At 35.5% G+C, this 22,933-nt stretch overlaps 1 protein-coding gene across 10 annotated transcripts in view; it reads left to right on the plus strand.

Moving 5' to 3' along the window:
• Positions 1–22,310, plus strand: part of ppfibp2a (PPFIA binding protein 2a) — a 58,492-nt gene extending 36,182 nt beyond the window's left edge. Inside the window, exons 7-26 of one of the 10 annotated variants that reach the window (XM_049483530.1) lie at positions 564–656; positions 1,561–1,689; positions 2,547–2,658; positions 3,759–3,791; positions 5,398–5,459; positions 8,542–8,617; positions 8,776–8,855; positions 8,947–9,014; positions 10,231–10,291; positions 10,401–10,430; positions 11,493–11,604; positions 15,412–15,547; positions 15,631–15,759; positions 16,860–17,010; positions 17,124–17,235; positions 18,675–18,763; positions 18,886–19,035; positions 19,128–19,253; positions 20,597–20,785; positions 21,702–22,310. In XM_049483530.1, the coding sequence (XP_049339487.1) occupies positions 564–656; positions 1,561–1,689; positions 2,547–2,658; positions 3,759–3,791; positions 5,398–5,459; positions 8,542–8,617; positions 8,776–8,855; positions 8,947–9,014; positions 10,231–10,291; positions 10,401–10,430; positions 11,493–11,604; positions 15,412–15,547; positions 15,631–15,759; positions 16,860–17,010; positions 17,124–17,235; positions 18,675–18,763; positions 18,886–19,035; positions 19,128–19,253; positions 20,597–20,785; positions 21,702–21,905 (2,142 nt within the window). In that variant the 3' untranslated portion in view covers positions 21,906–22,310. The remainder of the gene's footprint in view (positions 1–563; positions 657–1,560; positions 1,690–2,546; positions 2,659–3,758; positions 3,792–5,397; positions 5,460–8,541; positions 8,618–8,775; positions 8,856–8,946; positions 9,015–10,230; positions 10,292–10,400; positions 10,431–11,492; positions 11,605–15,411; positions 15,548–15,630; positions 15,760–16,859; positions 17,011–17,123; positions 17,236–18,674; positions 18,764–18,885; positions 19,036–19,127; positions 19,254–20,596; positions 20,786–21,701) is intronic. The other 9 variants (XM_049483533.1, XM_049483531.1, XM_049483536.1 and 6 more) reach the window with 9 other exon arrangements.
• Positions 22,311–22,933: the final 623 nt, after the last annotated feature.

Raw genomic sequence — 22,933 nt, forward strand, 5'->3', positions numbered from 1 at the left:
GAAAATGTTTTAGATATTACTCCTTAAATATCTGTTTCTAAAGTCATCTGATGTACCACATGGTGATCTTTCCATTAGAAGTCAAGTACACCTACCACAGTTTAAAAAAAACCCTTGTTGTAGTCCACCAATCCTGTCCCACTAAATGAAAACACTTAAAATTGGAGCGTAACATTAGTCATAAATGAAGGATGGTCTCTGACTTTTGCAGTACTGTGTGTTTCACAGTATTCTTGGTTTACTAGTGTTTGCGATAGTTTTTGAAGGCTGGTCCATGAGGTTTGGTCTATGTTGTTGGGATTAACTCAACTGAGGATTTGCATGAGTAGGATGCTTGACTAAATCACTCAAAGCTTGTATCAGTTGTATCAGACTCAGCATGGTCCTGGAGAAGCACAGCATTGTACTGTTCCTTTTCTATTAATATAACTAATCAAAACCGTATTTAAAAGGCTGGCATCATTAGTTTGATCTCTGTAAACATCATTATTTGAGAATGGATTTGTCTTATATATGTCTTTATATATTTTAAATTTGTTTATACCTATTTATTTTCCAAACAGGGTTTGTTCCAGGAGTTGAGACTGCTGAAAAACAAAGTTGACGAGCTCGAAGATGAGAAGTCGCAGTATGAGCGGAAGCTTAAAGCCACAAAGGTACTTTCACAGAACAGATCTTCAGCCACAGCTAGGTTGAGTTGTAAAAAATGGGAATGGCACCTGTCAAATGCCTTTATATACTAGCGCATCTCAAAAAAAATGTAATATCGTTGAAAAGTTATTTTTATATATAATGTACTTCATATATGATATAGATGAGAACCATGTCGTCTGCTGGTTTTCATTTTCCAGCAGGATTTGGCACATTGCCCACACTGCCAACAGTACCAATTGGTTTTATACAATGTTCTAATTTTCTGAGACACTGATTTTTTGGGATTTCATTAGATGTAAACCATAATCATCAACAATAAAATAAATAAACACTTAAAATTGATCACTCTGTGTGTAATACATCTATATAATATATGAGTTTCACATTTTCAACTGAATTACTAAAATAAAGTAACATTTCAATGATATTCTATTTTCTTTTTGAGATGCTCTAGAATTAGGCAGCAATTCTCGAATTTGATGTATTGAAAGATGAAAAAAATTGTCCAACTGAAAAAATCTGAAGCTTTGAATTTGGAAAGAAACCAATGAACTATGATGTCTAAAAGAATGGGACAAAGCATCTCCAAAACATCAGGCAGGTCAGGTGGGGTGTTCCTGGTAAACCAGTGAGAAGGTCATGTGTGCCTAAGACTCACTAATTCTTATGGAGGCCCCACCTCACAACCCACATCTGCTGCTAACATCTTATAGCAAGATACCATGAGGGGTCAGAGCACTGATAAACCAGCCGTAGTTCTAATACTTTAGTCTTATTTTTATAATACTAATACTAATATCTCCTGGTACAATTATCTACCTCTCATCTCTCTCTTTCTCTCTGTTCTCACACTTATTCTAACACACTCCTTGCTCTTCTTTTTCTTCCTCTCTCTTTTTTCTCTAGCTGTCTATCTCTTACTCTCTGCATGTGTGTTACCAGTCTCTGGTCACTCAGTTGTCTAGTCTGAGGTTGACGGTGGAGCAGCTACAGGTGGAGAGGCAGCAGTGGGAGGAGCGCAGCAGGAACCTGCAGGTGCCCCCTCCTCCACCTCCTCTCCAACCTCTTCTCCAACCTCTTCTCCCTCACTCCCATTGTCTCCACTTGCTCTCTCACCTCTTCCACTTCTTCTCCACATTCTCAACCATTTTAAACCCATTTCCACTTGCGGTGGGTACTTGCGGAGGTACACCTTTAACCATGTTCAATTACAGAATCCATCATCTCCTTTTACATCTTACATTTTTGCCTCCTCCACCTCCTCTCCAACCTCTTCTCCAACCTCTTTCACCCTCTCTCCCATTGTATCCACCTGCCCTCTCACTTCTTCCACTTCTTCTCCACCTTAAACTTTTACCTCCTCCATCTCCTCTACAACTGCTTCATTTTCTTCACCACCTCTTCCACCATCTCCTTCATCTAAACTGTTTACCCCACCTTGTACTCCAGCTCCTCCACCTGCTTTCTTACTTTCTGCCTTCTTCCCTGATCTTCTCCACCTCAACTTTAACCTCATCCACCTCACCTTCCACATCCTCTTCCACTTTCTCCACAAGCTCCTATATAGAATTTCCTTCAGTCTTAATTATTTCGCGTTGTCCTGTCTTTTTCAGTTCATCTTTCAGTTTATCATTTTCCAGCAGCTTCTATACCTCCTTATGTCCTTCACCTCCACCAGCTCCTGAGCCTGTTTCTTCTACCACTGCATATTTTGGTTGCTATGTTCTACCACATTGAGGTTCTATGTATGTTTTAAATAAGCACACTGTCTTAAATATCTACCACAGTATTTCATCATCATCGGCACCTGTCTCACTTTACAAAGAGATATGACCATTATTTGGACATGCCAGCTAATGAAATTATATCTGCTGTAATTGTTTCATCTCCAGGCAGAGATCTCAACCCTTCAGCAGCTTCTGCAGTGTAAGAACGCAGAGATCGAGAGTCTTCAGGCCCAGCTGCTCTCCAGAGCCCCTGTGTCTGTGGACAGTGCAGAGAGAGGTAATTACAATTGAGAATTGCTCATATATTTAAAGAGTATTAAGAATTTCTGACAATATCACAATATATTTAATTTCATTTATTGAACACATCCCAAAAGTCATTGAAGAACATTGAACCTTCAGGCATGTTGAATCATTTAGTGATGGGAAGCTCCAGGACCAGAATTGAGAAACACTGATTGAGAAACACTTTGACTATGGCAACCTGTGGTCATGAAAGGATGCACATGGTCAGCCAACATACAGCTCTGGAAAAAAATAAGAGACCACTTCAGTTTCTGAATCAGTTTCTGTGATTTTGCTCTTTAAGGGTATATAAAATCAATATTTCTCCCAAATGTCAAAGTTCAGAAGTTCAGAAATCAATATTTGGTGGAATAACCCTAGATATTAATCACAGTCTTCATGCATCTTGGCATGTTCTCCTCCACCACTCTTACACACTGCTTTTGGATAACTTTATGCCACTCCTGGTGCAAAAATTCAAGCAGTTCAGCTTGGTTTGATGCCTTGTGAACATCCATCTTCCTCTTGAATATATTCCACAAGTTTTCAATTTGGTAAAATAAAAAAATAAAAAAACGTATAATTTTTAAGTGGTATTTTATTTTATTTTTTTCCAGAGCTGTATATGGTTGTATTTAAACAATGATTGGTTGGTGTTAACCAGCTGAAATATGCTTAGAATACATTATCCACACAATTATAACATCTTCTAAACTCTTAATGTGCTCAGTGAGTGTATTATATTAACTTTGAGTTCAATATTACACAAGGAAAATGTTTCATGTATTGACTTCATGTATTTGCATGTATGTGATTGTGTTGTCTGTGCAAAAGGTCTCAATTTGCTATTTGTGGTGTGGTGCATTCTGAATAATCTGTGTGTTTGAATATAGAAATCTGACTGTATTTGCACTTTGATGTCTGATTATGCAGTGTAATTAAGACCTCAATAGATAATTTTGTATTTAGTTAACTGAGTATTTGACATTTATGTGTCAACACAGTGTGGTGTGATGTTGTATTGTTAGTGCATGTTTGTTTGGGGTGTCTAACAGCATCTGTGTGTCTTCTCCATGCTGCTCTAACTGATAGAGGAGATATACCGGAGGAGGCTTAACTCTAAACGTAAGACTTTTAGTATATTTGTTTATATTTAATGACTTTTCTTGTTCTCTTGTCCTCTACCGTGCTTTATTTGGGGCAGTTGATATTCAATACCCCAGTCTAGTTGCTGTGTGTTACAAGTACATACACTTATGGTCAAATAAATTGCTGTACATGAAACATGGTGGGTAGTCACACCAGGCTGTCATGGATTGACTTATGACATATTTAGATAAAAAAATTATTTGAGCTCTTTTTATAATGTGGGATGATTACCTTTGGTTACAATACCTTTGGTTATGTAATTATCTTGGTGGTTGGAGTGGCGCAGTGGTAACACCACTAGCTGCTAATGGACCACCACATCATGTAGGAGACTGGGGTTCGATTCCTGCTCTGGGTGACTATTTGCTGCACTACACCAATAAGAGTCCTTGGGCAAGACTCCTAACACTACTTTGTTCCACTTCCTGTATTAGGAACAACCTTAAAATTCACTTTGAATAAAAGTGTCAGCTACACATCGTAAACGTAATTATATTGTTGATTATTAATTGTCTTTTCCATCAGTCAGCATTAACATATGTCTTAACTTTATAATTTTTATATATACTTTATAATATTATAAAGTATATAATATGCATACAATTTTTATTTTTTCTCTCTTGTTGTTTCTTTGTTTGTTTTTGTTTGTTTATTTTTGTTTCTCTCCCCCAACTATATATATATATATATATAAACAAATAAATGAATAAACAATAAAGTATTAACAGTCCTCCGAAGAGAGGTGGCGGGCCAAAAAAAAAAAAACAACTTTATAATGTTAACATAATGTGCTATATACTAACATATTACATTAGTTTAATTACAGTATATTAAACTGACCTTCTTTATTATTGAATTAAATATTTGAATGCCGACTGAAGGAAAAGACAAAGTCAAATATGCATCCAGGCCACTGTTGCTTGTTGCCCTTTCTTAATGATGTGTTGTAACTGCTTATTAATGTTTTTTCAAACCTAGTTAATAGCCATTAATAAACTCATTTATAAACCCTTAACAAACTCTTTATAAGGAAGCCTTATTTTAAAGCGATGCCCTAGTTTTCTTTGATGATAAATGTACAGGACATTGGCTTCCACACTTGCCGCTCATTTTTTTCCACTTTTCCTTTTTTAAATTCTGTTTTGATGGCTGTTAACTAGTGACTTTCTATTGCTGTAGAACCCAAAGGCAGTGCTTAAGCTTCTCCCTTTCTATAAGCTCAGCTAACAGCTCAACAAGGAACACTTGTCACCGTCAATTCTCAGATCAAGACAATAGCTTTGTCACCCTCCAGCTTTATATCAGCCCCCAGTGTGGTATTATTATGTAGGGTATACTATAATACTAGAGCTTAAGTTTGTCCTTGGGAGAAATCAGAGGATTATGCTGCTTATCCTCTCTCAGTTGAGCTGCTTCTGATACAGTGACTGAACTGAATCAATATCATATCTGACAGTACAGCATGATGTTTTTTTTTGTATGATCTTCTTCATATGCATGAGGAGTGAATATAATCTGTCTGGAGGCCTGTGTGTCTGTACTAAAATACGGATTCAAGTGGATTTGATGTTTTTCTCAACAGATCAGGAGTTACAGAAGTTAAAGACAGGGATGGAATTACTGATAGCAGACAACAGTGAAAAGGTAAATATACTGGGCAGTTCAATGTATTATGCATTCATTTGTAAATTAAAACTGTGCAATGTGTATGGACAGATCAGTATGACTAGTCTTGTTATCAATATAATATTGGTACAGTTTCAGGTAGATAAAAAAAAAAACTAAATATGTACACTCATTGACAAAGGCTAATATCATGCATTATGGCTGCAAAACAAAGATCTATACAAAGGTTCTGGCAGGCAAATTTTGGGAGGTGTACCTCTTGGTGAGAGATTGCAGATTGCATTAAACTGAAATTGTATGGTCTTTTGAGACAAATCCAGGTTATACAACAATAAACTTACATTTATTCTGTATATATGTACCTTATATTAATATTAATATTTTTTAAGACTGATATATTTGTCATTGATAAAAAAGTATTTGCCTCTTACATATTTTCTGTTTTGTTTTTGTTCATATAACCTGTGTAAATATAAAAAGAACATTTTAATTGATTGACTTCATTTATGAAAAGGAAAAAATATAAAAAATATAAATATATATATATAAAAAAAAAAAAAAAAAATATATATATATATATATATATATATATATATATATATATATATATATATATATATATATATATATATATATATATATATATATATATATATATATATATATATATATATATTAACCAACCTTGCCATTTAGAGATGGGCATGTTTGTCTGCTTTGGATCATTGTCCTGCTGCAGAACCAAAGTACTGCCTGAGCTTGAGGTCATGAGGCCGGACATTCTCCTTCAGGATTGTTAGCAGAATGCCTGGTTCCATCTATTACAGAAAGTTGTCCATATCCTGAAGCATCACACTACCACCACCATGTTTTACATTCAGCATGATGTTGTTTTTCTAAAATGATGGACACACAGCTTCTAAAAACGATTTTTTTTTTGTCATGTCAGTACAAATAATATTTACCCAAAGTCCTGGGGATCAGCAAGATGTTTGTTTGGCAAATGTGAAACAAGCTTTAACACTGAATCATTAACACTGACCTTAACTGAGGCAAGTGAGTAACCTGCAGTTCTTTAAATGTTGTTCTGGGTTCTTTTGTGACCTCCTGGATGAGTTGTCCATGCCCTTTTAGAATAATTTTTGTTTGCCAGCCACTCCCGGGAAGGTTCACCAGTGTTCCATGTTTTCTCTGTTTGTGAATAATAGCTCTCACTGTGGTCCGCTGGAGTCCCAAAGCCTTAGAAATAATTTTGTAATCTTTTTCAGACTGATAGATAATTAATTTCTTCAGATCGAAGCATAATGTATTGCTTTTTGAGATCTTGTATCTGCTTCAGTTGTCAGACAAGTTGTATTTAAGTGATTTCTTGATTCTACAGGTCTGGTAGTAATCAGGTCTTGTTGTAGTTAGTAATGAAATTGAACTTAGATTTCTAAAAGGTGTCAATAATCACAGTTAATTTATGGGGGAGCAAGCAAAAATGCAAAAACAAATTTGCTGAAAGAAACCTGTAAAGGGGGCAAATACTTTTTCACACCACTGTATCTGTCATTCATCATTTTAAGCACACAGATGTTGGGTTTGCCCTTAAGCAGACAGGATAGTTTGCAGAGCTTCAGCCAAAGCGGTTCCTTCAGCCTGGTCTTTTAGGGTGCAGGCTCCTGCCAAACCCCATCATGGGCTGAGGGTAAAAGAGGCATGGCAGGGTTAACCCCCAAGCCACCACTTCAGAACGCACCCACTCCTCTGAACTCACTGCCAAATCTCTGATTCCCAGTTTAGCTGAAGCACCACCTAGTCTTAAGGCCATGTGTATTAATATACAGTACATCTGGGAGAGAAGTCTTACTTTAAACATGTCTGCCTCTACTGCTTACTGATAAGGCAATTTAAATGCTAAATATTTTTTCAATATACAGAAGAGACCCTTTCTGTTTCTGAGTCAGTTTTTTCTGATTTAGCTATTTATAGGTATATGTTTGAGTAACAACTTTGTTGTCTCATTCTATAAACTACAGACAACATTTCTCACAAATTCCAAATAAAAATATTGGCATTTAGAGCATTTATTTGCAGAAAATGAGAAATGGCTGAAATAACAAAAAAAAAAAAAAGATACAGAGCTTGCAGACCTTAAATAATGCAAAGAAAACAAGTTCATATTCATTTAAGAGTTTTAAGTTTTAAGAGTTCAAAAATCAATATTTGGTGGAATAACCCTGATTTTCAATCACAGTTTTCATGCATATTGGCATGTTCTCCTCCACCTGTCTTACACACTGCTTTTGGATAACTTTATGCCACTCCTGGTGCAAAAGATCAAGCAGTTCAGTTTGGTTTGATGGCTTGTGATCATCCATCTTCCTCTTGATTGTATTCCAGAGGTTTTTAATTCGGTAAAATCAAAGAAACTTATCATTTTTAAGTGGTCTCTTATTATTATTATTATTATTATTATTATTATTATTATTATTATTATTATTATTATTATTATTATTATTATTATTATTATTATTATTATTATTATTATTATTCTTTTTCCGAGCTGTAATTTCAGTAGCAATGTTAACATCAGCTATTCAAACCATTGAAACCACCAAAAAAGGGAAAATCATTAATGAACCATTTCCAGTGGCACATGGCAAGAAGTAGGATCTACATATTAGGCAGCAAGTGAACTGTCATTTCTTGAAATTGATGTGTTGATGCAGGAAAAATGTGCAACCTTACGAATCTGAGACACAATAGCTATGTTCTCACAGCAGGCACAACTGGTCCGAACAAGGATTTTTTTTATTTTCCATTGGCATGGCAGCCATAATCTGTAGCTGTGTTTGGTCAGTTTATTAAGAGCACTCTATGGATTTAAGTATCAGATTTAAGTACAACATATTAAAGTTGAAAATGTCAGATTCTGTAAGGTTTTTTTTTTTTTTTTTTTCCATTTACACAGCCACATAAACGACACACCTGTTTTATATGATGTAAAATATCAAATTTGGACCACTTTTTTACCTGCTGTGTAAACTTAGCCTTTGTTAAAAATCAAGCTCTAAAAGTTACACGACTAGTCATGTATTATTTTATCTGTTTTCAGGATCGGCGTATAGAAGAACTGTCCCTCCTCCTGAGCCAGTGCAGACAGTTCAGAGACGGCATAAGCCTAGTTCCTTGTAAGTCTGACTGTCTTTACTACTTTGTCCTCCACAGAGTTACTGTACAATGAAATAAAATACGTTCTGTATTTAGATATTAAACACAAACTGATACATGAGTCTTGTTTCTGCTCAAGCTTGAAGATTATTACATAATAATTTGTTTTCCACTGCAGCGCTACAAGGCAGCTGTGAGGAAAAGGAGCAGAATGGAGGAGTGAAGATGAAGGCTCTCACTCTTAAGCCTCACTCTGAGGTATATGTCACTAATGTAAATGTTTATTTGTGTCTATATCATATGTGAAACCTCTGCTTTGGACTCTAAACTTAGTTTGTCTTTTTTTAAGTTGACCTCCAGTGCTTCATCTCCACTTCTTGCGTCTTCAGTGTCCAACCAGAGGGAAGCTGAATCCAGGTACACCATGCTCATTATACAGTATCACTCAGGAGCTCTGTAGATAAAGTGCCAAAACATTAAGACATGCTGATTCTGTGCCACTAACACAGTTCATGACATTTAAGGATGTTCTAAGATATCTGAAACTAATGTAAAGCCTTGGAAGAAAAAAAAAATAAGAGATCACTTAAAAATGTTGAGTTTCTTTGATTTTGCCAAATTGTAAACCGCTGGAATATAATCACGAGAAAGATGGAAGATCACAAGCCATCAAACCAAGCTGAACTGCTTGAATTTGTGCACCAGAAGTGGCATAAAGTTATCCAAAAGCAGTGTGTAAGACTGGTGAAGGAGAACATGCCAAGATGCATGAAAACTGTGATTAAAAACCAGAATTATTGCACCAAATAATGATTTCTGAACTCTTAAAACATTATGAATATGAACTTGTTTGTTGAACTTATTATATTGTCTTGTTATTTCAGCCATTTCTCATTTTCTGCAAATAAATGCTCTTAATGAAAATATTTTTATTTGGAATTTGGGAGAAATGTTGTCTGCAGTTTATAGAATAAAACATCAATGTTCATTTTACTCAAATATATACCTTTAAATAGCAAAATTTAGAAAAAAAATATTCAGAAACTGAAGTGGTCTCTTAATTTTTTTCCAGAGCTGTATTCCAGCAAATTGTTTAACTCCACTGTTTTCCACAGTGCACATGATGTAAATTGCCTAGATTTAATCGAATATCAAAGTGACGTATAATAAAACTACTTCCATTGCTTCAATGTGAAGCTCTAATTTATTTATTTTTTTAATGGTGGACAGGCTTGAGCATGGGCACTCTGATTGGTCTACAGCCATATAGAAAAGGCGAAGTACTGTGTGTAGAAAAATATTCTCCAAATAACCATCATTAAACATTGGCCACATCATTAAACATGTTCCACAGTACCCTAAAATGTTGATAACATTATCACTAGCTCACGTATGTCAGCATATGTCCATCTTCAGCCCACTGATGATAGTAATCTACCAACAAGGTGCTAAGCTTTTCATGTCTTACCATTTCTCTATATCTACCACAAGACAATCTAGATAATCTACTTAATTATCAACTTAATCAATGAGTTGTCTTTGTTTTGTCCCAAATGTACTGTGTATAAAGGCAAATCCACTAAGCTAGTTAATATTATGCTAAAATTTTATCTTTATTTATCTTTTTCATCAGGTTACATAAGAAACATCTGTCCTGCAGTATGGAGGACTTGAAAGGTGGAGCAACACAAAAGGTCAGTTGTCTTTAAGAATTAAGAGGCTGTACAGATTAGACAGTGTGTGTTGTGTACTAGTTTACTCGTTCTCTACTCTCATTTCTGATTTCTCTTTTCCAATCTGTAGATTCCTGAAGAATCTGTTTCTTCCAATGAGGTAAATCCAATCAGCCAAACAATCAATTAATCCATGAGTCAATCAATCACTCAATCAATCTACCTTTATTTCAACTTAGTGTAAATTGATTGACTCTTATATACAACACAGCCAAGATGACAGATGAAATCTAAATTGAGCTGGGTAAGCTGAGTAAAGTATTTACTGTACTGTGCAAATGTTTTAGGCACCAAAGCAAATTACACAAATTCATTTATCTCAGCAATACGAGTGTTTTTTTACCTAAAAAACACATATGAATTAAACAGATGAAAATAAACATACATACAGTGAAACGTAACAAGGAATTCTCATTTTTAACTAAGTAGATGTTATATTCTGTGAGCCAAGCTGAAGAACAAAGTGTAGAGATTCTAGATTTCTCCTGGATGCCCCTCAGCCAGCATGTGTATATTATGTTCAGTTCCGTCAGCAGCTCACCTGATTTACCACATTTACCAAATTTACCAAACCAGGTGTTGATTAATATGATGAGAACTAGAAATAACAAAGAGTAGTCACAACAGGCCAGGAGCAGGATAGCCACAAAGCTAACTACAGCCAGGTGTAGAAGGGTTGTAGCAGGATAGCCATGAAGCTAACAGTAGCAATAGCCAGCCTCAACAGTGTTGTATGTAGCAGGATAGCTGTGAAGCTAAATGTCACAGCTGTTGGACACAATAGGTTTTAAACAGAATCGCCATTAAACTAACAGCCATGACAGTCAGAATCAGCAAGGCTGGAGCATGATAGCGGTGAAGCTAACAGTACCAGAGCTAACAGGATTTGTGTAATGATAACAGTACTGGACTGCACAATGATAATTTAATATTCAATTTAATATGCCATGTACAATAAAAATAAAGCTCACAAAACACAAATCACTATGAGCCTCAGATGCTTTTCTCTTTACTCTAAATAAAATCAGATGTTCCAGGCAAATGTTTCTTTAGTTTTTTTTGTGGATGTTTTGATGAATTAAGGAATTCATGTAATTCAGTGTTTCCAGCAGATGTCTACAACATGTCGTCGATTCTGATTTGATCTTCTAATCATTTCCAGAGTCAAACCTCAGAAGAGCAAACAGGGAAATCTCCTTTAACAGATGGTGGAAAGAGTGATACCTCAGAAGCGAGGTCTCGAGAAGGCAGCGAGGACGGAGAACTCAGCCTACGTACGAATCCCCTCACACTCAGCTCACAGACAGCACTATCATTTACCCATCACATCTCTCCTCATTTCTGCCAGTGATGCATTTCAGAAAATAAGCATATTTTTGATATAATGAACAATGAGCCTCATACTGTAATGATCAGATATACTCAGACAAGCGCAGATGCAGTATAAAGAATATTTTATTAAATAGAGCAGATATCAATAATAACAACAGGGTAGTCAGACTGAAATATAAGGTCAGCGGGAGCAAACAACAACCAGAGAGGAAAAGCACTAACCAGAGTGAGGGACAGTCCAAAGTTCATGCACGGGGAGGCAAACAAGAGAGGATAATCCAAACAATCAGAAACGGTAACAGTCCAGGTAATACACAGAGTTCCAACAATAGGGAGAAGGCAAAAATCAGAATCGAGAATAACAAACCAGAGAGTCAAAACCATTTCAAACCTATCCAATTAACAAAAAAAAAGAACCCACTTCAGACATAAGAGCAAGTAATTTATTTAACAGAAAAAAAAAAAAAAAAAAAAAAAAAAAAAAAAAAAAGCTAATTATCTGGGCAGTACGTGTTTATTAGCTTAGTAAAACACTAAAGCATTACAATAAATACAAATAGCAAACTTACAAAAAACATTGCTTTAACATCACAAACTTTGTTGTACAGCTTGGCTTAGGATACAACCTATGTACCTAAAACTGAGAAATTCTTGTTACTTTTTACTGTATTTATGTTTATTTGCATCTGTTTAAATCCTATGTGTTGTTTTTAAGGGCCACAACACTCATATTGCTGAGATAAATTAATTAAATATATTAAATGTAATTTGCTTAGGTGCCTAAAACTTTTGCACAGTACTGTAGATACACGGAATACACTGAGACCAAAAACAAAGAAACACTAGAACACATACAGATGTGTAAAATGCACAGGACCAGACACTGGAACACAGAAACAAACTCAGAACAGCAAACAGGAAACACCTGGGTCAGGTAATGAGAGGGCGTAGCTGGAAGTTTGGTCAATTTGTTTTTTGTTTTTTTTCTTTCTTTAATGAAAAATCAACTTTTACAACATACAGTACAAAGCTATTCTTCTAAAGATACTTACTTGTGAATGCAGCCATACAAATTAAATCCTGACAGCATTAACACTTTCTATACTGTGTGTTGTTAATCTTGCTTGTGCTCAACACTGTTCTTACTCTCTCTTTCTCTCTCTCTTTTTCTACTGTGTCTAACTCTGTTTGATATTAGTCTGTGTATCCTCTGCTCTCTCTCTCTTTTCCTCCATGCTTTCTAAACTCCGGGCTTTGGCTTGAAGGTCGCTGCAGGAGTGCGAGCGCTCCGGTTTTAGGTAGCTACTGACGCTAACTGCTTTCTGCTGAACCATTTTCAATGTATATTTCTGGCCTCTCCTCTCCTCCACCCTTTCAGCTAATCAAAACCACTCGCCTCTTTAAACCACAGCAAGCTTTATCCCCGCCTTTGATCAGGTAGTGTAGAGGGGGCCCTCTCTCTCTCTCTCTTTCTCTTTCTCTCTCTTTCTCTTTCTACACTGTAAGCCCGGATAAGTTGAATTTACTCAAAAAAATTATAGTTATAGGTAATGAAATCTTAAGTTAGCATAAATTAGAACATCAATTATTACAACTAAAGGGGAAGTTGATTTAACTTTTTTATTTTTGTTAAACTGTAAGACAGAAGTTGAGTTTACTTAACTTTTTTAAAGGCACCTGGTTTGCTCAATTTTTAAAGTAATGGGTAATGAAAACTTTATTTAGCACAAATTAAAACATTAATTTATTACAACTAAAGGGGAAATTGATTTATTTCTAAGGTAGCCCAGGGGGAATCACTACAAACTGATGGTGAGTGTCTGTCAAAAACTGTTGGACACACCCAGTATGCAAATAGATTGTGACAGAAGCCAATAGAAAAGAAGCTGCCAATGACAAAACAGACTAAACTCAGTTATTATAAGTTGGTTCAACTCAAAGATCTCAGTTTGAATGTATGCGTGCCCACAAATGTTCAACTAACTCAAAATAGTTGAGTATTGTTTAGAAATATCCAATTTTATGTAAAACAGACTTAAATCATTTGAGTTCAAACAACGTATGGGTTTACAGTGTATCCCTCTCTATCTCTTTTTCTCTCTCTCTCTCTCTGTCTGTTGCTCTATATCTGTGGCTGCAGCTGCTTTACAGTCTTAACCAGGGCCAGATGTTTGGACGTCTGTTAGGGTTTAGGGCAGATACCCACAGCTACACGTTCTCGGCTCTTGGCTGTGCTGTGTTTTGTTTACTTGTATAAGCCTCTTCCCACCCCCACCCCCTTAAACTTTGGTCTTCTCTCTTCTGATTGGCTGGGTATTTTCTATTGATTTGGCTTTCATTCTTTGCAATGTAATACAAAAGTATACTCACATATAATCTATAAAAAATTTGAATATCGTTGAAAAGATTTTTATTTTTATTATTTATTTATTTTAGTAATAATTCAGTTGAAAATGTGAAACTCATATATGATATGGATGTTTTGCATTGATCTATTTTTAGTGTTTATTTATTTTATTGTTGATGATTATTATGGCTTACAGCCAATAAAAACCCAAAAGGCAGTGTCTCGGAAAATTAGAATATTATATAAGACCAATTGGTACGTTTGGCAGGGTGGGCAGTGTGCCAAGTCCTGCTGGAGAATGAAATTTGAATCTGCATATCTATAAAAGGTATAAGCAGAGGGAAGCATGAAGTGCTGTAAGGTTTTCTCGGGAAAACACTGCACTGACTTTAGACTTGATAAAACAAAGTGGATCAACACCAGCAGATGACATGTCTCTCCAAACCATCACTGATCATCAGTACATTTAGCATTTTATTTGTAAATCAAAGGGATCAGAGTCTGGAGGAAGAGTGGAGAGACACACAGTTCAAGCTGCAGTTCAAGAGGTCTAGTGTGAAGTTTCCACCGATCAGTGATGGTTTGGAGAGACATGTCATCTGCTGGTGTTGGTCCACTGTGTTCTATCAAGTCATATATCAAGTAATTTAATTTTTTCAGCAGGATTTGGCACACTGTATGTGTACATCCAAGTGTTAAATTGAAGTGCTATTTGGAAGCAAGATAAAGGTAGAAAAGTTAGGGCCACTGGTTGCAGGACCTTGTTAACATAGCATTAGGCTGTCAAAGTTGATTGTCTACAGGTTTTATACAGTTGTATACAGTAAATCATGGAATGAGTTTTGTAAATACTGTTCCATGGAATTCCATATACTTGAAGTACAGAACTTTATAGTACAGAGCTGTAAATAAACAGAATTAGAGGAATCTGGATGGTTAAAATAGTTAATAAGCCTTTTATAATCACTAATATATCAATGTGTGCTCTATAATATTACTCATTAAAGACTTTAAAGCACTAAATTATAGTTTTGAGTCAATTTCCACCACATATTCTATTCAGCACAGTTTCTATTCAGTACACTTTGGTTGTTAAATCAAAATATCTACAATGTCAGTATGCAGTTAATGCATATAGGAGTTTAGTTTATCAGTATTTTGCTGGTAAATAAATGGTTAAAACAACATCTGATTAGTCTGCATTTTAGATAATGAACAATTCCTGTGCTATATGTGCATAACATGGTAATAACAAAGTGTTTACTGTGTATTATTACATGCCATTAAAAAAAAACAGTGATGAAATTAGTGTATTGCAGAGATTTCACCAATTTGCTTCATAGTTCCATTTGAACGTGAATGTTTTTCTTCAACATCTGTGTTTTATTTACCTTTAATGCAGGAAAGACAGAGAGGATGGAGGACACGAGCATGTCTGATCTTTCGCCAGTGTCTTCTGGAGTGGATTCTGGACAGCAGTCTCCCGTCTCCCAGGAAAACATGAAGAACAAGAAGAGCATTCGCAAACTGTGGGGAAAGTGAGTGTGCACATCTGTAAAAGCATCATTGTGTTTTAATAAAAGCTGTTCTAGATCATGCAGAACTCTCTGTGTGTGTTTAGAATCAGAAGAACCCAATCAGGGGGTCTGCAGGGAGATGACCTAGAGCCCACTGAATTCAGAAGAGGGGGCTTCAGAGCTACAGCTGGACCCAGGCTGGCCCGGACGCCGGACTCAGGTCGTTCAGTTCGGTAAGGCCCTGCAGGCAAACTCCAAACAAATATGGAATTTGTTACTTATTACCATTCAGTCATTTTTGCCCCTTGATCTGATGTAAGTATGTTAATCCTGAGTAGCAAACGAATATGGATTTAATTTGTTCTTTTTGGTTGTATTAATACAATACAGTCATACAGTTTAGCTGCTAAAATTGATTCTATGAGATAATCTGACTTGTAGTTCCATAATTACAGACTGTGGTCCTTTTTCTGTGTTTCTAAATTATTTATTATTCTTTTTTCACCATGTTCTTCAATTGTCAGCACCCCACAGGATAGACCACCACAGAGCAGCTATTATTTGGGTGGTGGGTCGTTATTCTTAGTGCTGCCATGACAGTAATTGACATGGTGGTGGTCAATGTTTGGTGCACTGCCAAAAATCTGTTGGCAAAACAGAGACAAAATATTTGTTAATTGAGACTTACATGATTATATTAAGCAACAAAAAAAAAATCTGCCAATGTGGTAAGCAATTTTTTCTTAGTAAGATTTCTCAAAATAAGATATCACAAAATCTTAAAATGAGTGAATTAACACTTAAATCAATATAATATCACAGATGTTTTGTTTAAATGTGAACACAATAATCAGAATAACTTGACTTTAAGTTTTTTATTTTGTGCACTTCTTGAGTTTAAGTTGCTAAAAATAAAGTGTAAATCTGAAGTAAGACTGATTTAAGATCATTATTCCTAAAATAAGCAAAGTAATCACAGATTTTCAGTCTTATCAGAATAAACAATGGATTTTTGCCTCAATATTAAGTCATCCTATATTCCTTTTTCAGTGGACACAGGATGCTGTTGACTAGATATGTCTGGTTGGTGGTCTGTTCCTAGTCTTGTAGGGATGCTGAAGTGTTTAAAAATGCCAGCAGAAGTGCTGTGTCTGATCCACTTGTACCAAGCAATACTTGCTCTGTGGTGATTTCTGTCTGGAAGTCATATATACAGATTGGATGCAGCATTCTAAATGTTTCCTTATTGGTACAGATAAGTGTGAACTACATATAAAAAGTACTGTACAATTTTGACAGTGTTCTTGGTTTGCTTCCCTCTCTTCCGTTTCAGAGACATGTCACTGCCCTTCTCTAAGTGGACCACAGAGCAGGTGTGTGGTTGGCTGGAGGACTATGGACTAGGCCAGTATGTTAACCTCACCCGTCAGTGGGTGATCAGCGGTCAGACCCTACTTTCCGCCACACCACAAGAGTTTGAGAAGGTAAACCTTTCTTTAACCACATTTAATAGCTCTACAGTAGTCATGCTGTCATTATGATTGGGTTAAGACTAACTGATATTTCACTGTAATGTTTTATTTGTATGGTGTCGTAGGAGATGGCCATTAAACACCCCCTGCACAGAAAGAAGCTACAGCTGGCGCTCAGGTCGTTTAGCAACAAGGCAATGGAGAAATCCTCAGAGCTGGATCACATCTGGGTTACACGTACGTATTCTAGTAAAAGGAATTGAGAATTATGATCGGATCCAGAATATTTGGACTTGGTATTAAATGTTCTGGCCACAAACGCATTGTTTCTGCTGTGGCAATGCTCAAGTTGGACAAGATTTAAAGAGCTTTGAACCTTTCCATTTTTATGTGTTTGGGTTATGGAATTAAATATGACATTATTAAAAAATGATTGAATTAAGTTTGTTTGTTTGTTATATATGATAAAGAATTATCTGATTTCTGTTTTTCTTCACTTTATATTTTTCATATCTTTGGGTGCATCTCAAAAAAATAAAATATCATTGACAAGTTACTTTATTTCAGTAATTTAGGACAAAATGTGAAACTGATATATTATATAGATGTGTTACACACAGTGATCTATTTTAGGCGTTTATTTATTTTATTTTTGATAATTGTGGCTTACAGCCAATGAAATCCAAAAATCAGTGTCTCAGAAAATTGGAATGTTGTATAAGAGCAATTGGTACTTTTGGCAGTTTGGGCAGTGTGACAAGTCCTGCTGGAAAAAAGAAATCCACATCTTCATAAAAGTTGTCAGCAGAGGGAAGCATGAAGCACTGCAAGATTCTTCAAGAAAACACTGCACTGACTTTAGACTTGATAAAACACAGTGGATCAACACCAGCAGATGACATGACTCTCCAAACCATCACTGATTGCATATACTCTGCATATACTCTCTCTAGTCAGACCCACAAGTTACAATCTGCAACTAGCTTTGACCTGAATTCATCTGTCTATATTATTTATCGGCTGTAAATCCCATTCAGCTGTGAAACCATTCAGTGTTTCCTTTTAAAAAATAACTTTTTTAGTTTTTGTTTAAATAAAAAAAGAGACCACTTAAAAATGATGAGTTTTGATTTTACCAAATTGTAAACCTCTGGAATATAATCAAGAGGAAGATGGATGATCACAAGCCATTAAACCAAACTGAACTGCATGATTTTTTGCACCAGGAGTAAAGGCATAAAGTTATCCAAAAGCAGTGTGTAAGACTGGTGGAGGAGAACATGCCAATATGCATGAAAACTGTGATTAAAAAACAGATTTATTCCAAAAAATATCGATTTCTGAACTCTTAAACTTTATGAATATGAACTTGTTCTTCTTTGCATTATTTGAGGTCTGAAAGCTTTTCTTTTATTTCAGCCATTTCAAATAAATGCTCTAAATGACAATATATTTTTATTTAGAATTTGGGAGAAATGTTGTCTGTAGTTCATCAAAGGAAACAATAATGTTTATTTTACTCAAATATATACCTATAAATAGCTATAAAATCAGAGAAACTGATTCAGAAACTGAAGTGGTCTCCTATTTTTTCAAGAGCTATCTGTATGTATCTGTTAAAGCATTTGTAAAATATCTGTAAATAACTTGTCTCCTGGTTTCTCAACTTCTCAAAGGGTGGTTGGATGACATTGGCTTACCCCAGTACAAAGACCAGTTCCATGAGAGCAGAGTTGACGGCAGAATGCTCCAATATCTGACGGTGGTAAGGCCAAACTGCAGCTGTATCCCTCAACCCCTGACCATAAGTGATGCTGATGAAACATGAAAATGCTTCTGCAGGTGACCTTTTGTATCTCCAGCATTATTTTTACCTTCTTCTCACAGAATGACCTTCTGTTCCTAAAAGTCACCAGTCAGCTCCATCATCTCAGCATCAAATGTGCCATCCACGTGCTCCACGCCAACAAGTTCAACCCGTCCTGCCTGAGACGGAGACCGGGGGACGAGGTGAGAGCTTCTGCCGTGTGTGCTCAGGTGAATGCGGAAAGTCACAAGTCTCAAACAAACAAAAAAACATATTCACAGATATTCAACAGAAGATAAAATGTTATTTTTTTATTATTCAGAATAAAACATCTCCATCAGAGGTGGTGCAGTGGTCTAACCATCGGGTAATGGAGTGGTTGCGCTCTGTGGACCTGGCTGAGTATGCTCCAAACCTCAGAGGCAGTGGAGTCCACGGAGGCCTTATAGTGAGTTCTCTATATAAATGAATACTCCATTTCATTTATACTGCAAACATTTAAACCTTAGAAAGTTAAGCACTCTTAAATCTAGTTGTCCTCCAACTGTTTTATTTATTTGATTTATTTCTAAACTATTTATGCTTATTTTAAGGACTTAAAGTGTCTTTCTACATTGGTAGATATTTTTTATTATTATTATTTTAAGCAGTACTTTTTGACAAAAAGTAAATTTCCTGAATTAGGCAAATGTTATTAGTTCTTATAATATTATTTTAACAATCCCAAGAATAGAAATAATGCATATATAGTAAAGAAAGTTTAGAAAACATATAAGAGAATTTTACTTGCAAAAACATATACATATATATATAAACTTCTCTGTTCTGATATACACTGCTATATGACTGCTGATTGGTTAAACAGACTGTGCTCTGGGTGTTCCCTGATTAACAGTGGCTCGCAAATTTTTAAATGTGACTGTTAAACCAGCAACAGCCACATTTATATCAGTCCATGCAGCTGGAAAAGTCGTTTATATCCTTTATGAACTTTGTGAACTGAGTTGTAGGTGGCCTGGTTAAATTAGGAATCTTTTAAGTTCTAAAATGAGGCGTCATGTCTTGCTGGTGCAAGATGAGAGCAAACTGTTTGCTCTGCTCTCCAGATTCTAGCAAAGAGGTGTGGAGCTACTTTGAGCCTGGATTTACGGTGTAAAAAGCGATTTATCGGGGCAAAATATGCCCTTTACTCATCACAAATGTATTTACTAGTGTTATTGCTACATTGTACATTTAGCACTCTTTGTATTTTGCATTTTTGTCACTCTTTTAAGTGACGCTTACTGAGAAGAATCTGTACAATTCCAATTGTAATCGCATTTCAAACCACCTTCAAATGTGGTTTGGATATGATTTGCCAAAAAAAAATAAATAAATAAATAAATAAATAAATATATATATATATATATATATATATATATATATATATATATATATATATATATATATATATATATATATATATATATATATATATAATAAGAATAAAAAATGTTGTTTCTGACTGTTCAGGCCATTAAAAAAATCCAATCTGTATACAATCTAGATATATAATAAATCAGATTTGGCTGGCAGTCTAGCCTATGCACTCTACTCTCTATTCCCACTTATAGGCTCACTTATGATCCTATCACCTGAGAGACATGTTAGTTGTGAAGATGGTTTTAATAAAGGTGATGCTAACCTCCTAATCTAATACCTGTCCATTGATAACTTTCATTAATAAGCTTTTTTTCACCATTTCTTGAAGGTCACTGACTATTTGATTCTATCTGCTTGTTTCACTTTCAGATTTTGGAGCCTCGCTTCAACTCTGAGACCTTGGCCATGTTGCTTAACATCCCTCCTCAGAAGACTCTACTGAGGCGGCATTTAGCCACCAACTTCAACAGTCTGGTGGGACTACAGGCCCAGCAAGAGAAACGAGAGTATGCTAATGCTAGCGGACACACGCCCCTCACTACCACTGCCAAAGTCCGGGTATGAAAACACATAACAAACACATAGCATTGTATCCTGATTGATAAAACTTTACTTGGATGGTCCATTGAAGAAGCAACATCACTGATCATCAGTAAATTTTGCATTCCATTGAAAAAAAACAATGAAGCAAAGTCTGAAGGAAGAGAGACACACAGTTCAAGCTACTTGAGGTCTAATGTGAAGTTTCCACCAATCACTGATGGTTTGGAGAGACATGTCATCTGCTGGTGTTGATCCACTGTGTTTTATTATCAAGTCTAATGTCAGTGCAGTTTTACAGCACTTCATGCTTCCCTCTGCTGACAACTTTTATGCAGATGCGGATTTCATTTTCCAGCAGGACTTGGCACACTGCCCACACTTCCAAAAGAACCAATTGGTCTTATACAACATTCTAATTTTCTGAGACACTAATTTTTGGGTTTTCATTGGCTGTAAGCCATAATAATCATCAACAATAAAATAAATAAACACTTAAAATAGATCACTCTGTGTGTAATACATCAATATATTATATAAATTACTGAAATAAAGTAACTTTTCAATGATATTCAATTTTTTTTGTAAATGCACTATATATATATATATATATATATATATATATATATATATATATATATATATATATATATATATATATAAAATGCAATGTAACTTAGTTAACTTAGTTAACTAAGTTAAATCTAACCCTAAGCCTAACTTTTACCAAGAATCCCTAAAGAAAACCCTAAAACTTAACCCTAATCCAGACCTTAAATATTAAAGAGTAGGCTTCAGGATAGAGGAGAGCATTTATGAGGCATCTATAATGGACCATCCTATTACATAATACCTGTACTTTTGGATTATCTAGTATATTAATTTAATACTGAATAACGTCGCAATTTTCTGCTTCTGTTTCTCCTCATTTCAGCCAAAGAAGCTCGGCTTCACCAACTTCAGCCACTTAAGGAAGAGAAGACCCGACGATTCAGCAGACTACATCTGCCCAGTAGATGGAGGTATTTCACCAATTTTGAACGGTATCTCTCACCGGCCCCAAGGAAGCTTCAGGGGCTTGAGCCCCATCGTGGACAGAGACACAGATAGACTGGATCAGGTTGTCTCAAAGAGCTGATCTTTTTCCTTTTGAACTCTTAATAAGCAGAACCAGTGAGCAGAACTGAACCTTCCTCTACGCTAAGTTCCTCTACGCTTGCTCTACCCTTCACCCCCACTGCAATGGACAGCTCCACAGAAACCCCGGCCAGTAGCGCTTGATAAATAATGAAGAGGATTCTAAACTGATCCATCTGGACATGATTTAGATGCTTTTGAGGATCATGTGAACTTCTTACAAGTGAAGAAACTTGTAATTGTAATTACTGTAACTGTACTGTAATTGGCATGCTGACTTGAGACCTGAATGGTTTAATAAAGTTAAAATGAAGTAAAATTGTGAATCAGCAATGCTAAATGATAATGCTAATGCTCCCTTGTATGATTATAAGCATTAAACGTTCAATCATTTCAAATCTCCCTCTCCTTCTTTCTCTGTGTATCTCATTAATTTATCAGTTCATTATTGAGTTGTTTCTTAACCTAAAACCCTATTAACTCTAATGCACACATGGGTCAAAAATGACCCAGAATAATTTTTTATGTAACTTTATGTATGGCTGAGAATTTAAATTATACAGCTCTGAAAAAAAAATAATAATAAGAGATCACTTTAGTTTCTGAATCAGTTTCTCTGATTTTGCTATTTATAGGTATATGTTAGAGTAAAATGAATATTGTTGTTTTATTCCATAATATACAGACAGTTCCTAAATATTTCAATTTAGAGCATTTATTTAAAGAAAATAACTGGCAAAAATGTAGAGCTTTCAGACCTCAAATTATGCAAAGAAAGTTTTTTTTATGGATCTTGGCATGTTCTCCTCCACCAGTCTTACACACTGCTTTTGAATAACTTCATGCCATATCCTGGTGCAAAAATTCAAGCAGTTCAGTTTGGTTTGATGGCTTGTGATCATCAATCTTCCTCCTGGTTATATTCCAGAGGTTTTCAATTTGGTAAAATCAAAGAAACTCATAATTTTTAAGTGATCTCTTATTGTTTTTTCCATAACTTTATATATCTTAGCAGCAAATAATTAAATC

The sequence above is a fragment of the Astyanax mexicanus genome, chromosome 9, assembly GCF_023375975.1.
Source record: "Astyanax mexicanus isolate ESR-SI-001 chromosome 9, AstMex3_surface, whole genome shotgun sequence".
Classification (NCBI taxonomy): domain Eukaryota; kingdom Metazoa; phylum Chordata; class Actinopteri; order Characiformes; family Acestrorhamphidae; genus Astyanax; species Astyanax mexicanus.